Source organism: Meles meles, chromosome 11 (genome assembly GCF_922984935.1).
Source record: "Meles meles chromosome 11, mMelMel3.1 paternal haplotype, whole genome shotgun sequence".
NCBI classification, from domain to species: domain Eukaryota; kingdom Metazoa; phylum Chordata; class Mammalia; order Carnivora; family Mustelidae; genus Meles; species Meles meles.
Genome location: NC_060076.1, coordinates 53757010 through 53774420, shown reverse-complemented (window position 1 = coordinate 53774420; position 17411 = coordinate 53757010). Strand labels below are relative to the sequence as shown.

General features: G+C 36.8%; 1 protein-coding gene across 1 annotated transcript in view; it reads left to right on the top strand.

Moving 5' to 3' along the window:
- CCDC171 (coiled-coil domain containing 171) overlaps window positions 1-17411 on the top strand; it is a 300537-nt gene that overhangs the window by 120796 nt on the left and 162330 nt on the right. The window contains exons 15-16 of the mRNA XM_046023926.1: window positions 821-988; window positions 2576-2764. Coding sequence (XP_045879882.1) covers window positions 821-988; window positions 2576-2764 — 357 coding nt within the window. The remainder of the gene's footprint in view (window positions 1-820; window positions 989-2575; window positions 2765-17411) is intronic.

Sequence of the window (17411 nt, the reverse complement as noted above, 5' to 3'; positions counted from 1 at the left end):
TATCACTCACTGTTTGCTTTGCCTAAGGGGCCGAGGATAGATTTCCTATAAGTGGTAAGCAAACTAGAGTCTCTGGAGGAGGAAGAAAGCTGAGTAATTGTGTACATGTAAAGCACAGATATTGGTGTAACTTTGTCTTTAACAGAGCTGAGTAACACTCTTCTCTCTATAATGGTTTTCTGACTTAAATAACATCTGTTTTGGCAAATGTAAATATGAAATTATAGGATTACTGTCCTGATAGCTAGTCAAAAGGGCTTAGAGACAATTAGTGCAGGTATGTTCTGTCAGAGCTGAGAAAGCCGATGCCCAAATAGTTACTTAGGTCACATCCATAGGAGGAGCAGAGCTGGGGTCGGAACTCTGGTCTTCTGGCTTCTAGACTACAGATTTTGTTTTTAAATGCCAAGTTTAAGCAATTCCAGGTTTTGTTTTGTTTTTTTTTTTTAAGATTTTGTTTATTTATTTGACAGAGAGAGAGGGAACACAAGCAGGGGGAGTGGGAGAGGGAGAAGCAGGTTCCCCGCAGAGCAGGGAGCCCAATGTGGGGCTCGATCCCAGGACCCCGGGATCACAACCTGAGCTGAAGGCAGACACTTAATGACTGAGCCACCCAGGCGCCCCAGCAATTCCAAATTCTTATCTGATGCTTTTAAATGTCAAAAAGTCACTCAAAATGACTTGAAAATGTATTTCAAGACTTGGGTATTTTAATTCCTTTCCAAGTTTTTGAAACAAATTCTTCCCCACACGTAGTATGTATTTTACTTCTTACAGTGTTGATATACTGGAATTAAATTCTTTCTTTTTTTTCTCACAGGAGAAGCTAACCTTTCTTCATACCTTATATCAGCACTTGATAGCAGGCTGTGTGCTCATGAAACAACCAGAAGGCATGCTGGATAAATTCTCTTGGACTGAGCTTTGTGCAGTCTTGCAGGAGAATGTTGATGCCCTGATCGCAGACCTCACCAGGGCTAATGAGAAGGTAACTGTCCTCAGGCACCAGATACCTCTATTAAATTCAGTGACATTTGTCCACATCACAGTATCATTAAGAGGGGCTGACATTCATCTTATTTCAAAAAGAATTTGGATGTTAATAATTCAATACCATTAATTATGGCTTGTCTACAACTCAGTTTGATGCCATTGCTGTGGGCATGTAAATGTGACTGAAGTCTGTATGAAGTCTCTAAGCTCCACACTCTGTGCAGGACATGCTAATACTACTAGCCAGTATTAGCCACAGGGACCTAATTAAAAGAAAATAAATTAATCTTACTGATGAAGCAATTCAAAGAACTTAGTCATTTACATTAATAAACCAACTCTTTATGTTAGCATAAAATAGAAACAAGATACAGTTATTCAAAAACATGATCTTAACATTTTTGCCCAGGAAATAACGAGGTGTTACTTTAAAGGCACTTAAAAATTTAAAATTATGTTTATGGTATTTCTTGAATCATAACAAACTGTGTATTAACAGTCCCCATTCAATGCTGTAGCATGTTCAAAGTGTACATGGTAGCAGAAAACAGGGGACTTCACCAGCCCAGGAATTCAGTCTTTCAAAAAAAAAAAAACCAAACAACACCCCCCCCCCCCAACAAACCCCAACAAGCCCTCTTTTGGTTATGGAAAATTAAAATGGCTTAGCAGACCAATGTATTCCACTGATAAAGATACTGATTCTCATCTCGGCTCTACTGACCTGGTCAGGACTGTATTATGTGGTCTGGTTTCCACATCTTAGTTGCCATGGTATTTGCTCTTACGCGACATGAAAAAAAAAAAAACCTGTTACCTGAGTTGTTTTCTTTTCCCCTCCTCCAATCTGTTGAACTAATGAAATAGCATCTTGGCCCAATTTTATAGTGAGAACTTTTTACCTTGGTTCGATTGGCAAACACAACCTTAGGCACTGAGAAGTAGGATTAAGGAAATGAGGGAACACGTTGTGAGAAGCACAGATGCTGTTCATGATTGAGAATGTGTGGGTAATGGGTTTGAAAATTACTGATAATTAAAATGTGTATATGTTTGAACCCTCTGAGATGGTTTTATGTTTTAATAGTTTTTCATAGTTTCAAAACATCATTAATTGTCGTACATGTTAGATGATGATTTTCTTTCTGGTGTTTTGAACGTGAAATAAAAAATGGTTGTAACATTCTGTTTTATTATATGTAAAATGTAGATTTGTAAATCTCATTGAAATACTTCATTTCCCATTGAGATATGTGAATAGCTTGAGCTTTGGTTCTAGAAGTAAAAATATTCTTAATTTTCTCAGTAAAGTTGATTATAGAATGAGTAACTTTATTAGAAAGAGGAAAAATACTTGTCATCTACATACAGATACATACAAATGACCCCATTTTCTCCTATGATATGATAATTTGTCCTACCAATTTCTGTTTCTTTTTTTTTCTTTTCCATTTTAACTTAAAATTTTTATGTGAACTTAAGGAACGAAACATAGTAGAAGATTCTGGATGGTGTTTGGGGGTTTGCTACAAAGACATGTTTTGTGAACATACCTCATTCTCTGTTGTGTAACCCTATTTAGATAAGTCACCTGGAGTATATCTGTAAAAACAAGTCTGATACGATGAGAGAACTTCAGCAGACCCAGGAAGACACCTTTAACAAAGTGGCCGAGCAGATCAAAGCCCAGGAGAGCTGCTGGCACAAACAAAAGAAGGAACTGGAGCTGCAGTACTCTGAGCTCCTCTTGGAGGTGCAGAGGAGGGCACAGGTGCGCTGCTTCTGCCAAGAGCTTTAACAGTACGGTGCTCGGTCTTTTGCTATTGCCAGTGTTTTCTTTGAGTACCAAGGCAAAATCAGTTTAGAACTTTTTGAGAACCACATAGAACTTGTCAGGCACACATGCGTATGATCGTGCAAACACACACACATACATGTTGGATTTGATTGAGAACAGAAGTTATGGGTAGTTAACATGACCGAATTCATATACAGATTATTGTCATCATAGTTTATATTGTTAACTGTGATCCCTTCCGCATCAAGAATAACATACTGATAGTGTCTACTTTTTTGTTGTTGTTAATGACTTTAATAATAGTTCATGTGTTCCCAAGATAAGATATTTAGAACCTGACTCAGTATTTAACCTCTTTATTTGGACCATACTTATACTGGTTCATACGTGTATTGGCAAGTTTAATTAAAGGTAAGAAACCATATTATTTTTATTTGTCAATAAATAGTTTCAGATTGCTTAAAAGAACACCATTCTGCTTTCCATATTTGAACTTATACCATTCTCTGTGAATTTGAAGAGTTAATACATTCACTGAAAGTAGCCATGTGTTTGGTGTTGCAGGGTGCCATGTGATATGGTCTGCATTTTGTACTACTGAAATAAAAGACCTAAACAATTTATTATATTTTCTTTAGAGGTACCATTGGCATTCAGTGACGTGAACAGATCTTAAGTGTATAGTTTGAAGTTTGGATTGATGCAAAGACCTATGGAACCCTATCCCACTTAAAACTTAAAGTATTTCATTACCCCAGAAAGTTCTTCTGTGCCTTCTTCCAGTTCCCACCCCATAGGCAGCCAGTGTTCCGATCCTGTCATCATAGAGTACTTTCACTTGCTTTTGAGTTTCCTCTCAATGGAATCATTCAGTATGTACTGTTTGGTGGTTGGCTTATTTCACCCAAAATATTTTCTGAAACTCATCCATATTGTTGTGTATGTCAGTAAGGCATTCTATTTTTATGGTCAAGTAGCATTCTATTTTATAATTAAACCACAATTTGATAGATTGTGAGTTGATGGATATTTCAGTTGTTACTAGTTTTTGGCTATTGTAAATGAAATTGCAACAGATAATATAGAAGTATTGTTGACATATGGTTTTCATTTCTCTTGGTTAAGGGTGCAATTGCTAGGTCACAGGATAGCTGTATGGTTTTTTTTTTTTAAGTCTCAAATTTTTTTTCGAAATGGTTGTATTATTTTATATTTCTACCACCAATATATGAAAGTTTCTATTATTCTTCATCCTCTGTAACATTTGGTATTTCAGTCTTTAAAATTTTAGCCATTCTAGTTGTTTTAAAAAGGTATTTCATTGTGGTTTTAATTCATATTTTCCTAGTGATTAATGATGTTCAGGACTTTTCATGTTCTTATTGGTCATTCATATATCTTCCTTTGTGAAATGTCTCTTCAGGTGTTTGCCCATTAAAAAATTGGGATTGCTTGTGTCTTATTAGTGATTTGTAAGAGTTCTTTAGATATTCTGGATATAAATCCTTTCTTATACATGTGCATCACAAGTTCCAATACTCACTTGTCTTTTCATGTTTTAATATTTCTTTTGCTGATCACAAGTTTTAATATTTTAATCAAGCCCAACCTATGAATCTTTTTGGGATTTATTTTTATGTGGTAAGCATTGTTTCTATACTCCAAAGTTGTATGGATAATCTCCTATTATTTCTTCTAGAAGTTTGAAAGTTTTAGCTTTCATGATGAGATCTGTGATCCATCTCAAGTTAATTTTTGTATTTAATCTTAGGTAGAAGCTGAGGTTCATTTTCTCCCATATTTATTGTTCCCATACCGTCGTTCATGACTTTATTTTCCTCATTGAATAGCCGTGGTCCCTTTGTGAGAACAAAACAAAAACAACTGACCATATATAAGAACCACAGGTTTGTTGGATATCTGTAAAGTTTTGCCTTTTCCTGTATGTCATATAAATGGAGTCATATGTAGCCTTTTGAGTCTGACTTCTTTTTCACTTAGCAAAATATGTTTGGGAATTATTCATGTTTTTGCATATATCAGTAGTTCATTCCTTTTTACTGCTGAGTTATATTCCATTGTATGGATGTATCACTGTTTATGCTTGCTGATGGGCCTTTGGGTTATTTTTATTTTCTAGCAATTATGACTAAAGAACGTATCATGGATAGGTTGTTGTGTGATCATAAGTTTTCACTTCTCTTTGGGTACATACGTAGAGGAGTGTGATTTCTGGGTAATATGGTAAGTACATATTTATATGTTATATAAATGGTTATATGGTAAAAACTGACACTGTTTTCCCAAGTGGCTGTACCATTTTGAGTTCCCACTAACGTGTAAGGGAGTTCTAATTACTCTGCATCTGTGCCAGCATGTGGTTTCATATATTTTTTTCCTTTTTAGATAGTCTAGTAGGCAAGGATTGATTGTGGTTTTAATTTCCATTTTCCCTGATGAATGGTTTTTTCATATGCTTATTTGCCATCTGTACATATTTTTGGGTAAATGACTTGTTCATATCTTTTGCCCACTTTTTAATTGGATTGCTTGTTTCCTTGTAGTTGAATTTTGAGAGTCATTTACATATTCTGAATAGAAGCCATTTGTCAGGTGATTTGCAAATATTTTCTCCCATTCACTTAAAAGTACTTTGGCGGAGCCAATATTTTACATTTTTATAAAGTCCATCTTATCAATTTTTTTCTTTTACAGCTTATGCTTTTAGTGTTGTGTCTAAGAAGTCTTTGTTTAGTGCAAGATCACCAAGATTTCCTCCCATTTTTTTCTTCCAAATGTTTTGTAGTTTTAAGTTTTGCAAATAGGTCTATGATTCATTTTCCGTAAATTTTTGTAAAGATGTGAAGTATGGGTTGATGTCCATTTGCTTTTCATATGGATATCCAGTTAATCCAGCACTGTTTGTTGGAAGATTACCCTTTCTCTTGAATTGCCTTTGAACTTTGTCATAATCAATTTGCTATATTTGTACAAGTCTGTTTCTGACTTCTCAATAATATTCCATTTATTTGTGTGTCTATTCATTAAACTATACTGATTTGATTTTTGTAGGTTTTTAGTAAGTCTTGAATTCAAGGAGTGTCACTCTTCAAACTTCCTTTATTTCCTATCAGTTTTTTTCATTGAATAAATTTAACATGTAACACTATGTAAATTTAAGGTGTGCATTGTGTTAATTTGATACATTTATATATTGTAATATGATTGCCATTGTAACGATATTTATCACATTGCATACTTACAGTATAACATTTTTATTATTGTCTCTATTTAATAAACTGTGCATTTAATCTCCATGGCTATTTTAGTACTCATAAAAGTTTGTACCCTTAAGCAACATCAGTTTAACCCCCCTTTCCAATCCTCCATCCCCTGGTAACCACCATTTTGCTTTCTTTCTTTCTTTCTTTTTTTTTTTTTTAAGCATGTTTGATCTTTGAAGATTCCATGTATAACTGATACATTTAATACACCTCTTTGTCTGGCTTACCCCCTTTAGCATAATGTGCTCAAGTCCCATTTATGTTTTTGCAAATGATAGGATATCCTCCTTTCTCATGGCTGAATAATATTTCATTGTGTATATACACCACATCTCTTTTATCCATTCATCTGGTGATAGGCATTTGGTTGTTTTCATATCGTGACTACTGTGTATGGTGCTGCAGTACTATGCATGGGGATGTATATGTCTCATTGAATTCCTGTTTTCACGTCCTTTGAGTATCCCAGAAGTGGAGTTGATGGAATGTATGGTAGGTGTATTTTCAAGTTTTTGAGTGACCTCTATATTGTTTTCCACAGTGTTTGAACTAATTTACATTCCTATATTCTCATCAGTACCTGTTGTCTCTTGTCTTCTAGATGCTAGCCATTCCAGCAGGTGTGAGGTGATATCTCAGTGCAGTTTTTATTTGCATTTTCCTGATGATGAGTGAAGTTGAGCATCTGCTCATGTGCTTGTTGACCATTTTGATGTCTTCTTTGGAAGAATGTCAAGTTAGTTCTGACCATTTTAAAAATGGGACTATTTTTTCATTATGAAGTTGTGTCAGTTCTTTATGTATTTTGGATATTAACCCCTTATCTGATAAAGATTTGCAAAAATTTTTTCCCATTTTGTAGGCTGCTTTTTCATTTTGTTAGTTTCTTTTGAGTTTGAGGTAGCCCTGTTTATTGGTTTTTGCTTTTGTTGTTAGTGCTTTTGACATCATACCCAAAAGATCATTGCTAAGTATCAGTGATCTTCTTTCCTATCTTCCAGGAGCTTTTTGGTATCAGGTGTTATATTTAAATCTTTGACCCATTTGGAGTTAATTTTGTGAGTTGTGTGAATTAGGGGTCCAATTTTATTGCTGTGCGTATGTTCCTCCAGTCTTCCCAGCACCATTTGAAGAGAATATCTTTTACCCATTAGGTGTTCTTGCTCTCTTGTTCAATATTAGTTGACTGTATATACCAGGATTTAATTCTGGGCTCTTTATTCTGTTCCATTGGTCTATATGTCTGTTTTTGTGCCAGGATCATACTGTTTTTATAACTATGACTGACTTGCTGATGATCTGATCTTATATATAAAAAACTTTAAAGAGCCAATCAAAAAACTGTTGGGTTAATTAATGATTTCAGTAAAGTGGCAGGTTAAAAAAATCAACTAACAGAAATAATGAAATACTGGAAAAAGAAGTAAAGAAAACTATCCCATTCACAAAAGTCCTAAAATGCTTAGGAATAAATTTTATCAAAGAAGGGAAAGATCTGTACAATGAAAACTGTAAGACTTGGCTCAAAGAAATCGAAGACAGAAGCAAATGGAAAGACTTCCTGTGTTCATGGATTGAAGATTTCACATTGTTAAAATGGCCATACCATGCAAAAGCCATCTATACATTCAATGCATTCCCCACCAAAATACCAAAGGCATTCTTCATAGAAATAGAAGAAACGATCCTAAAATTTGTATGGAAACACAATAGACCATATTAACCAAAGAAGTCCTGAGAAAAAAGAGCAAAACCAGGGGTATCATACTTCCTGATTTCAAACTATCCTATCAGTGTTATGAATTCATTTTTATTCTTTTTTCTATTCTTTAAAATGTAATTAATTAAAAAAATTAATTAACATATAATGTATTATTACTTTCAGATATAGAATTCAGTGATTCATTAGTCTTATATAATACTCAGTGCTCATTACTTCCCATGCCCTCCTGAATGTCCATCACCCAGTTACCCTAGTCCCCCTCAACAACCCACAATTTGTTTCCTAAGATTAAGAGTACAGTTTGTCTCTGTTTCTGACTTTGTCGTTTTATTTTCCACCCCTTCCCCTATGATCCTGTTTTGTTTCTTAAATTCCACATGTGAGTAAGGTCATATGACAATTTTCTTTCTCGGATTCACTTATTTTGCGTAGCATAATAGTCTCTAGTTCCATCCAATGGCAAGATTATATTTTTTGATGGCTAAGTAGTATTCCATTGTGTGTGTGTGTTGTGTGTCAGTGACATCTTTACCCATTCATCTGTTGATGGACATCTGGGCTCTATCAGTAGTTTGGCTATTGTGGACATTGCTGCTGTAAACATTGGGGTGCAGGTGCCTCTTCAGATCACTACAGTTGTCTCTTTGGGGCAGATACCTAGTAGTGGTTTAATTGTTGGGTTGTAGGATGGCTCTATTTTCAACATTTTGAGGAACCTCCATACTGTTTTCCAGAGTGGCTGCATCTTCTTGCATTCCTACCAATGGTGTGAGAGGTTCCCCTTTCTCCGCATCCTTGCCAACATCTATTGTTTCCTGACGTGTTAATTTTAGCCATTCTGACTGGTATGAGGTGGTATCTCATTGTGGTTTTGATTTGCATTTCCCTAGTGCTGAGTGATATTGAGCATTTTTTCATGTACCTGCTGCCCATTTGCATGTCTTCTTTGGAGAAATGTCTGTTCATGTCTTTTGCCCATTTCTTGAGTGGATTATTTGTTCTTTGGGTATTGAGTTTGGTAAGTTCTTGATAGATTTTGGATACTAGCCCTTTATCTGATAAGGTATTTGCAGATATCTTCTCCCATCTGCCAGTTGTCTTTTGGTTGACTGTTTCCTTCACTGTGCAGCAGTTTTTATCTTGATGAAGTCCTAACAGTTCATTTTTGCCTCTGTTTCCTTTATCTTTGGAGATGTGTCTAGCCAGAAGTTGCTGCAGCTGAGGTCAAAGAGGTTGCTGCCTGTGTCCTCCTCTAGGATTTTGATGGATTATTGTCTCACATTTAGGTCTTTCACCCATTTTGAGTCTATTTTTCTGTATGGTGTAAGGAAATGGTCCAGTGTCATTCTTCTGCATGTGGCTGTCCAATTTTCCCAACACCATTTTTTTTTTAAAGATTTTATTTATTTATTTGACAGACAGAGTTCACAAGCAGGCAGAGAAGCAGGCAGAGAGAGAGGAGGAAGCAGGCTCCCCGCTGAGCAGACAGTCCAATGTGGGGCTCAATCCCAGGACCCTGGGATCATGACCTGAGCCGAAGGCAGAGGCTTTAACCCACTGAGCCACCCAGGCGTCCCCCAACACCATTTGTTGAAGAGACTGTCTTTTTTCCATTGGAACTTCTTTCCTGCTTTGTCAAAAATTAATGGACCATAGAGTTGAGGGTTCTTTCCTGGGTTCTCTATTTTGTTCCATTGATCTGTATGTCTGTTTTTGTGCCAGTATCATACTGTCTTGATGGTTATGGCTTTGTAATAGAGTTTGAAGTCCGTAATTGTGATGCCTCCGGCTTTGGTTTTCTTTTTCAACATTCCTCTGGCTATTCAGGGTCTTTTCTGGTTCCATACAAATTTTAGGATATTCGTTCCATTTTTGTGAAAAAAACTGATTTTATTTTGATAGGGATTGCATTAAATGTGTAGATTGCTCTACATATCATAGACATTTTCACAATATTTATTCTTCCAATCATGAGCAGGGAGGTTTTTTCATTTCTTTGTGTCTTCCTTAATTTCTTTCATGAGTGTTCTATAGTTTTCTTTTTCTTTTTTTAAAGAATACTATTCTTTTTATTTATTTATTTATTTGAGAGACAGAAATCACAAGTAGGCAGAGAGGCAGGCAGAGAGAGAGGAGGAAGCAGGCTCCCCGCTGAGCAGAGAGCCCGATGCGGGGCTCAATCCCAGGACCCTGGGATCATGACCTGAGCTGAAGGCAGAGACTTTAATCCACTGAGCCACCCAGGTGCCCCTCTATAGTTTTCTGAGTACAGATCCTTTGCCTCTTTGGTTAGGTTTATTCCTAGGTATGTGGTTTTGGTGCAATTGTAAATGGGATTGACTTTTAATTTCTCTTTCTTCTGTCTCATTGTTGGTGTTTAGAAATGCAACCGATTCTGTGCATTGATTTTATATCTTGCCACTTTGCTGATTTCCTATATGAGTTCTAGCAATTTTGGGATGGAGGCTTTTGGGTTTTCCACATATAGTATTATGTCATCTGGGAAGAGTGAGAGTTTGCCTCTTTGCTGATTCGGATGCTTTTTATTTATTTTTGTTGTCTGATTGCCGAGGCTAGGACTTCTAGTACTATGTTGAACAGCAGTGGTGAGAGTGGACATCCCTGCCATCTTCCTGACCTTAGGGGAAAAGCTATCAGTTTTTCTCCATTGAGAATGATATTCACTGTGGGCTTTTTGTAGATGGCTTTTACGATATTGAGGTATGTTCCTTCTATCCCTACACTGTGAAGAGTTTAAATCAAGAAAGGATGCTGTACTTTGTCAAATGCTTTTTCTGCATTTGTATTGAGAGGATCATATGGTTCTTGTCCTTTCTTCTGTTAATGTATTGTATCACATTGATTGATTTGTGGATGTTGAACCACCCTTGCAGGAATAAATCCCACTTGGTCATGGTGAATAATCCTTTTAATGTACTGTCAGATCCTATTGGCTAGTATCTTGTTGAGAATTTTTGCATCCATGTTCATCAGGGATATTGGTCTGTAATTTTCCTTTTTGATGGGGGTCTTTGTCTGATTTTGGGATGAAGGTAATGCTGGCTTCATAGAAAGAGTTTGGAAGTTTTCCTTCCATTTATGTTTTTTAAAACAGCTTCAGAAGAATAGGGCTCGTTTAGTGATTACAAATTCTTTTAATTTCTGTTTGTCCTGGAATCTTTTTATCTCCCCTTCTGTTTTGAATGACACATTGCTGGATACAATATTCTTGACTGCATATTTTTCCCATTAAGCACTCTGAATATACCATGCCAGTCCTTCTGGCCTACCAGGTCTCTGCAGATAGGTCTTCTGCCAGGCTGATATTTCTACGCTTGTAACAGGTTATGGAACTCTTGTCCCAAACTTCTTTCAGGATTTTCTCTTGATCTCTGAGATTTTCAAGTTTCACTATTATATGTTGGGGTGTTGACCTATTTTTATTGATTTTAAGGGTAGTTCTCTGTGCCTCCTGGACTTGAATGCCTGTTTCCTTACCCAGATTTGGGAAGTTCTGCACTATAATTTGCTCTAATATACCTTCTGCCCCTCTCTTTTTCTCTCTCTCTCTTCTTCTTCTGGGATCCCAATTATTCTAATATTGTTTCGCTTAATGGTATCACTTATCTCTAGAATTCCCCCCTCGTGATCCAGTAGTTGTTTATATCTCTTTTTCTCAGCTTCTTCATTCTCCCTCATTTGGTCTTCTATATCACTAATTCTCTCCTGTGCCTCATTTATCCTAGCATTTAGAACCTCCATTTTTGATTGCACCTCATTAATAGCCTTTTTGATTTTGACTTGATTAGATTTAGTTCTTTTATTTTTCCAGAAAAGGCTTCTCTAGGGTCTCCTATGCTTTTTCAAGCCCAGCTAGTATCTTTATAATCGTTATTCTGAACTCTAGTTCTGACATCTTACCTGTATCTGTACTGATTAGTTCCCTGGCACTCAGTACTGCCTCTTCTTCTCTTTTTTTAAGCTGAGTTTTTCCATCTTGTCATTCTGTCCAGAGAAGGATAGATGAATGAGAGAACAGAGTACTAAAATGGCAATGATGACTCCAGAGACATATACACTAAACAAATCAGAAGAGCCCTAAAACAGGAAAAAAAAAAAAAAAAAAGAGAGAGAGAGAAGGAGAGAGAGAGAGGGAGAGGGAGAGAATATAATCAGACAGGTGAACAGAACAGAGTAATACACTGGATCCTGTGTGTATTTTGGTTTGGTTTATATTTTGGTGTATTTTGGTTTGGTTTGTTTGTTAGAAGAAACTACAGCACAAAATTGCAAAGAAAGAAAAAAATATATAATTAAATACAATAAAGGATAGCATGTAATTGTAAAAATGAAAACTAAAAGACAAAAAAAAAAAAAAAAAGAAGGAACATAAACAGACAGGTGAACAAAACAGATCCATACACTATATCCTGGGTGCATTTTGGTCTGTTTGTTAGAAGAAACTACAGCTATAATGATAGAATAATTATAAAGATGAAAATTCAAAAAGGCTTTAATCAAAAATAAAAAGGAAGAGGCGCCTGCATGGCTCAGTGGGTTAAAGCCTCTGCCTTCAGCTCAGGTCATGATCATCAGGGTCATGGGATCGAGCCCCACATCGGCTCTCTGCTCAGTGGGGAGCCTGCTTCCTCCCCTCTCTCTGTCTGCCCCTCTGCCTGCTTGTAATCTCTGTCAAATAAATAAATAAATAATCTTTAAAAAAAAAAAAAGAAGGAGAAGAAAAAAAGAAGAGAGAATGTGATCAGACAAGTGAAGAAAACAGAGCCATATACTCAATTCTTGGTATTGGTATTTAGGTCTGCTAAAAGAAACTGTATCCCAAAATTGTAAAGAAAGAGAAACTTATGTATATGCAAAAATAAAATTGAATACAATGAAAGGATAGAATGTAACTGTAAAGATGAAAATTTAAAAAAGGCTTAAAAAAGTTGATAAAATAAGAAATTGGTTGAAAAAGAAAAAACAAATTAAAATGGGAAGACTAATGAATCATGGGGGGAAAAAAACCATGTGAATTCTATATCTATTTTCCCCCAGCACAGGAGTTTTGCAGTTATGTCTGATTGGTAAACTTGGTCTTAGCCATAAGTTCTTGCTGATCTTCTGGCAGAGGGGCCTGAACTGCCATTCTCAACCTACAGCTTTAGAGGTTGAGAATGAGAATGGCGGCCTCCCAGTCTTCAGCCTCAGAGCTGAAAGCTCATGCCCCACACTCCTTAGTGCATCTTCAGGGAAAAGCAGTTAGTCAATCATGCCTTTCTCCCTAGTCCCCATCTGCACTCCATGCTTACCGGGCCTGTGACCGAGCATTTCTGTCTCAGGCACATGACCCCTTTTCGAGTCTCCAAACCCTGCATACTCCTGTTGGACCACTCCCAGGGGGAGGAAGAGGGCTCTCCCTGGTTCTGCCACTCGCTGGACCTCTGCTCAGGCCAACTGTGCCGTGGTTCCTGGTTTATGGCAACCCTGAGCTGAGAGCCCTCTCCTGGGCTCGCTCATTGTAGTCGGCTTCCCTGCTTCGATACCTGGGAACTCTGCCACGCTCAGGCACCCCCAGTCTTCCTGTGACCCCGAGGGTCCTGAGACCACACTGTCCCATCTAGGATTCTGCCCCTCTTCGCCACCTGAGCACCTTTCAGGCAGGGACATCCCTCACCAGAGCAGACTTCTCAAAGTTCTGATTTTGTTCTGTGTTTCTCTATCACTTTCTGGTGCCAGCTGAGGAAAGCTCCCTTCACCTGTGGCTTATTTTCCCATGTATCTCTCGGATTCACTTCTCCACATACCTTCTACCTTGCAGAAAATGGCTGCTTTTCTATTTGTAGAGTTGCAGCTATTCTCTTAGGTCTCCAGTGGAGTTCACGAAGGTGTTCAGAATGATTTAATGGCTATCTTGCTGAATTCCTGGGACCAGATGAAACTAAAGTCTCCTATTCCTTTGCCATCTTGGACTCCTTTCCCAATTCACTTTTATTCTAAATATGTAGGAAGGCATAGCTGTTTACTTTCCTAACTAAGGGAAACAATGATCACAAATGCTAGTGTTTTAAGAGATTCTCTCACTGAGGACTTTTTCCTGAAGGATATGTGACACCCTAGGCTTTGATCCTTGGGTATGGAAATTGAAAATATCATTTTCATTATTCCTGAAAGCACATTAATAATATATTTTGTCATATTGTCTGTATTATTTATATACATATTTAAATTTTCATAAAATATAATTGAATACACAGCAGCAATTTATTTGGGTTTTATAGTTGGTAAATTGCTATTATAATGTATATTATGGGATGTATACATTTTATTTTAGGAAATTTTGGTATGTTTAACTCTTTATTTCTGCTTTTCCCCCTCAGAGATGCAATACAAATAACATTATTTTCATTTTCTATTACTTAATATATTTTCAAAAATTATATTGATAAGAGCATAAAGAAGAAAAATCCACAGTTGTTGGATAGCATTGTAGGTTGTAGAGGATGTTTGGTGTTAGATGAACATAGCTATTACGAGAGGCCATCTGCTGGGAAACAAATGACTTATCTATAGAGCCCACGTGAATTCTATATCTATTTATAGATATATACTATAAACACTATATATAGTGTTTCATATTTGTTTATATTAAAGAAATGGCTAGTAAAAGACAGGTTAAATAAAAAACAATTTTGGTGTTCAAATTGTTTTTTTAATCTGAAAAAACATATAGCATTATTTGCAAGATTTTGAATGTGTAAGCTTTAAACAATTAGCGAGAATGCTATGATATGAATGATACTTGTGGAACAGGAAGCTTGATTTTAGTATCACAGCATGTTTTTAACATTAGGCAAAATGTGCTGGCCACGTGGTTGGGTAACTCTTCAATTTAAATTCTTTGGAGCCATCATGTAAATACATCTCAGGCATGTATGCCTACTGAAGCACCTGGCCAGGGTTCCAGATCACATTCTCTTATTAACTTTGCTTTTGTTAAAGTGTTTATGTTCTTATATCTTTTATCTGAAAAAGATGGAATTTCTGGAATAACTACCCTAGTCAAAGTAAAGATTTTTGCCTATCAGTTAAGTATGGTTAACCTTTGTGTAATATTTATTGTAAACACTTTAGGTTTATTGGACATTTTAGTAAAATCAAATGAGTTGAGAATGGAGACCAAAAATCAAAGCAATTGAGGTTCATCGTAATATATTGCTTTTTATTTCTCTTGTATGACAGTATTAAGACTACATTTAGCAAGAAATCTGGATTAGTGTTACTAGATGTTGAAACTTTTTTTTTCTTTTTAATTGAATTCCAAAAATATTCCGAGCTCAGCTTGTTTATGTTATTGGAGGTGATAGGTGCATGTGGCTCCCTGCAGTGATTCACAGGGAGTTAGTTTGACACAGTCCTGTGCCCACCACGTGCTGATGGACTCTGAGTTGGTGTGAAGGGGCGCCTCTAATGAAATAGCAGAAAGTCCTCTGCTTCTGAAATAATTGCTTTAGAGATTTTTTTTTCTTAAATAAGGCTATCAATGAATTTGCACAATGCTCAATAGATTTTTCAATGCCTTTTTTTTTTAAAGATTTTATTTCTTTATTTGATAGACAGAGATCACAAGCAGGCAGAGAGGCAGGCAGAGAGAGAGGAGGAAGCTGGCTCCCCACTGAGCAGAGAGCCCGACGCGGGGCTTGATCCCAGGACCCTGAGACCATGACCTGAGCCAAAGACAGAGGCTTTAACCCACTGAGCCACCCAGGCGCCCTTTTCAATGCTTTTATTAATAGCTTGTGCACCTCAAGTCCCACAACAACCGTATGAGATAAGTCATTTAAGCATCATTTCTTTTTTACAAATGAGGAAACCAAGGTTCAGAGACCTGATACCACTTATTTGTGTAGCGAGAAAGTTCTAGAGTTGGGATTAGAAAGAGGTAACAGATGTAAAACATTCAGCCCCTTGCTTGGCATTTAGAAATTGCAAAGTGAACATTACGTGCTTTTTTAATACACTAGTGATCTTCGGTCAGTTGTGATTACACTACAAACACTGTTTCTTTTAGAAATAGATGCTGTTTTTGTATACCAAATAATATCTTAAAATGGGTCTAGTTACAGCTCAGTTCCATATTTCTTGAACTTGCATTTCCAGGTGATTCTTTTTTTTTTTTTTTTTTTCCATTTTATTTATTTTTTCAGCGTAACAGTATTCATTCTTTTTGCACAACACCCAGTGCTCCATGCAAAACGTGCCCTCCCCATTACCCACCACCTGTTCCCCCAACCTCCCACCCCTGACCCTTCAAAACCCTCAGGTTGCCCCAACCTCCCACCCCTCCAGGTGATTCTTGATTAGTTAATGGTTTACCATGATGATGTATGAAAAACCAGTGACCCACTGTCAGCCACCCACAATGCTAGTTTCTTTATCTCTTATTTCTCTCAGACTTCTTTTTTAGCCAGAGACCAAATTTTTAGTATATTCCATTGCAAAATTGCTATTATAGGTAAGAATATCAAGACAACTTCTACATAATGTATTTAATATTAATAAAAATGTACTCTTCATGTTATATACCAGGCATATAAGGCACTGTATTCCATGCTGTGGTATTTATAAGATTTTTATTTATTTATTTGATAAAGAGCTATATATAGAGAGAACACAAGGAGGCAGAGAGGCAGGCAGAGGGAGAGGGAGAAGCAGACTCCCTGCTGAGCAGGGAACCCGATGCAGGGCTGGATCCCAGGACCCTGGGATCATGACCTGAGCCGAAGGCAGCCGCTTAACCCACTGAGCCACCCAGGTGCCCCTCTGTGCTGTGGTATTAACAAAGCGCTATAATACTTAGTTCTTGCCTCAAAAACTGTCAACTTTAGTTGGGAGGGCATCACATAAACACACAAGAAATAATATAAGATTTATCATGACAACTCTGTGTAATTAATTCCCAAGAGAGTGCTATGAGCTTAGAAGAGGAGGTGTCAATGTTTGAAGTTTTTACAGAGGGAGACTGGAGCGAACTAGGGCGCTCTCACCAGGCTCTGAAACCCACCAGGAAGGGGGACCAGAGGCAGGTCAGAATTGAGACGTAGTGCTGACTTATCAACAATCCGACGTAGTATCTTTTAACAACAGTCTGCAAGTCAAGCAACTTGCCTATATCGACACCTTTATCCTCAGTGTAATGATAAGGAGAACTCTGTCCTTTTAAAGGTTTGGCTTATCCAAAGGGCAGTTTATAATTTTTCCTGCTTTAGAAACAAAAGTAGACGGAGGCACAGACCATTTTGGCATGTAGTATTTTTGCCATGTTAGACTTGAAAGTCAAGATAGTGTTTTTAAGTAAATAATCATTATGGCATTTGAGTATATTTATATGAAGGTCAGGTTGTAGAATTTCTAGGTCATATGGTAACTCTACATTTAATTTTTTAAGGAGCTGCCAAACTGTTTTCAAAAGCTGCTGCCTCATTTTAACGTCTCCACCAGCAAGGTTTGAGGCTTCCATTTTCTTCACAAAATGTGTTTTATTTTTAACAGAGAAGCATTGGCATCATAAGATAAGCAGGTGAATTTATTATGTTTTAAAATATTACTGTTG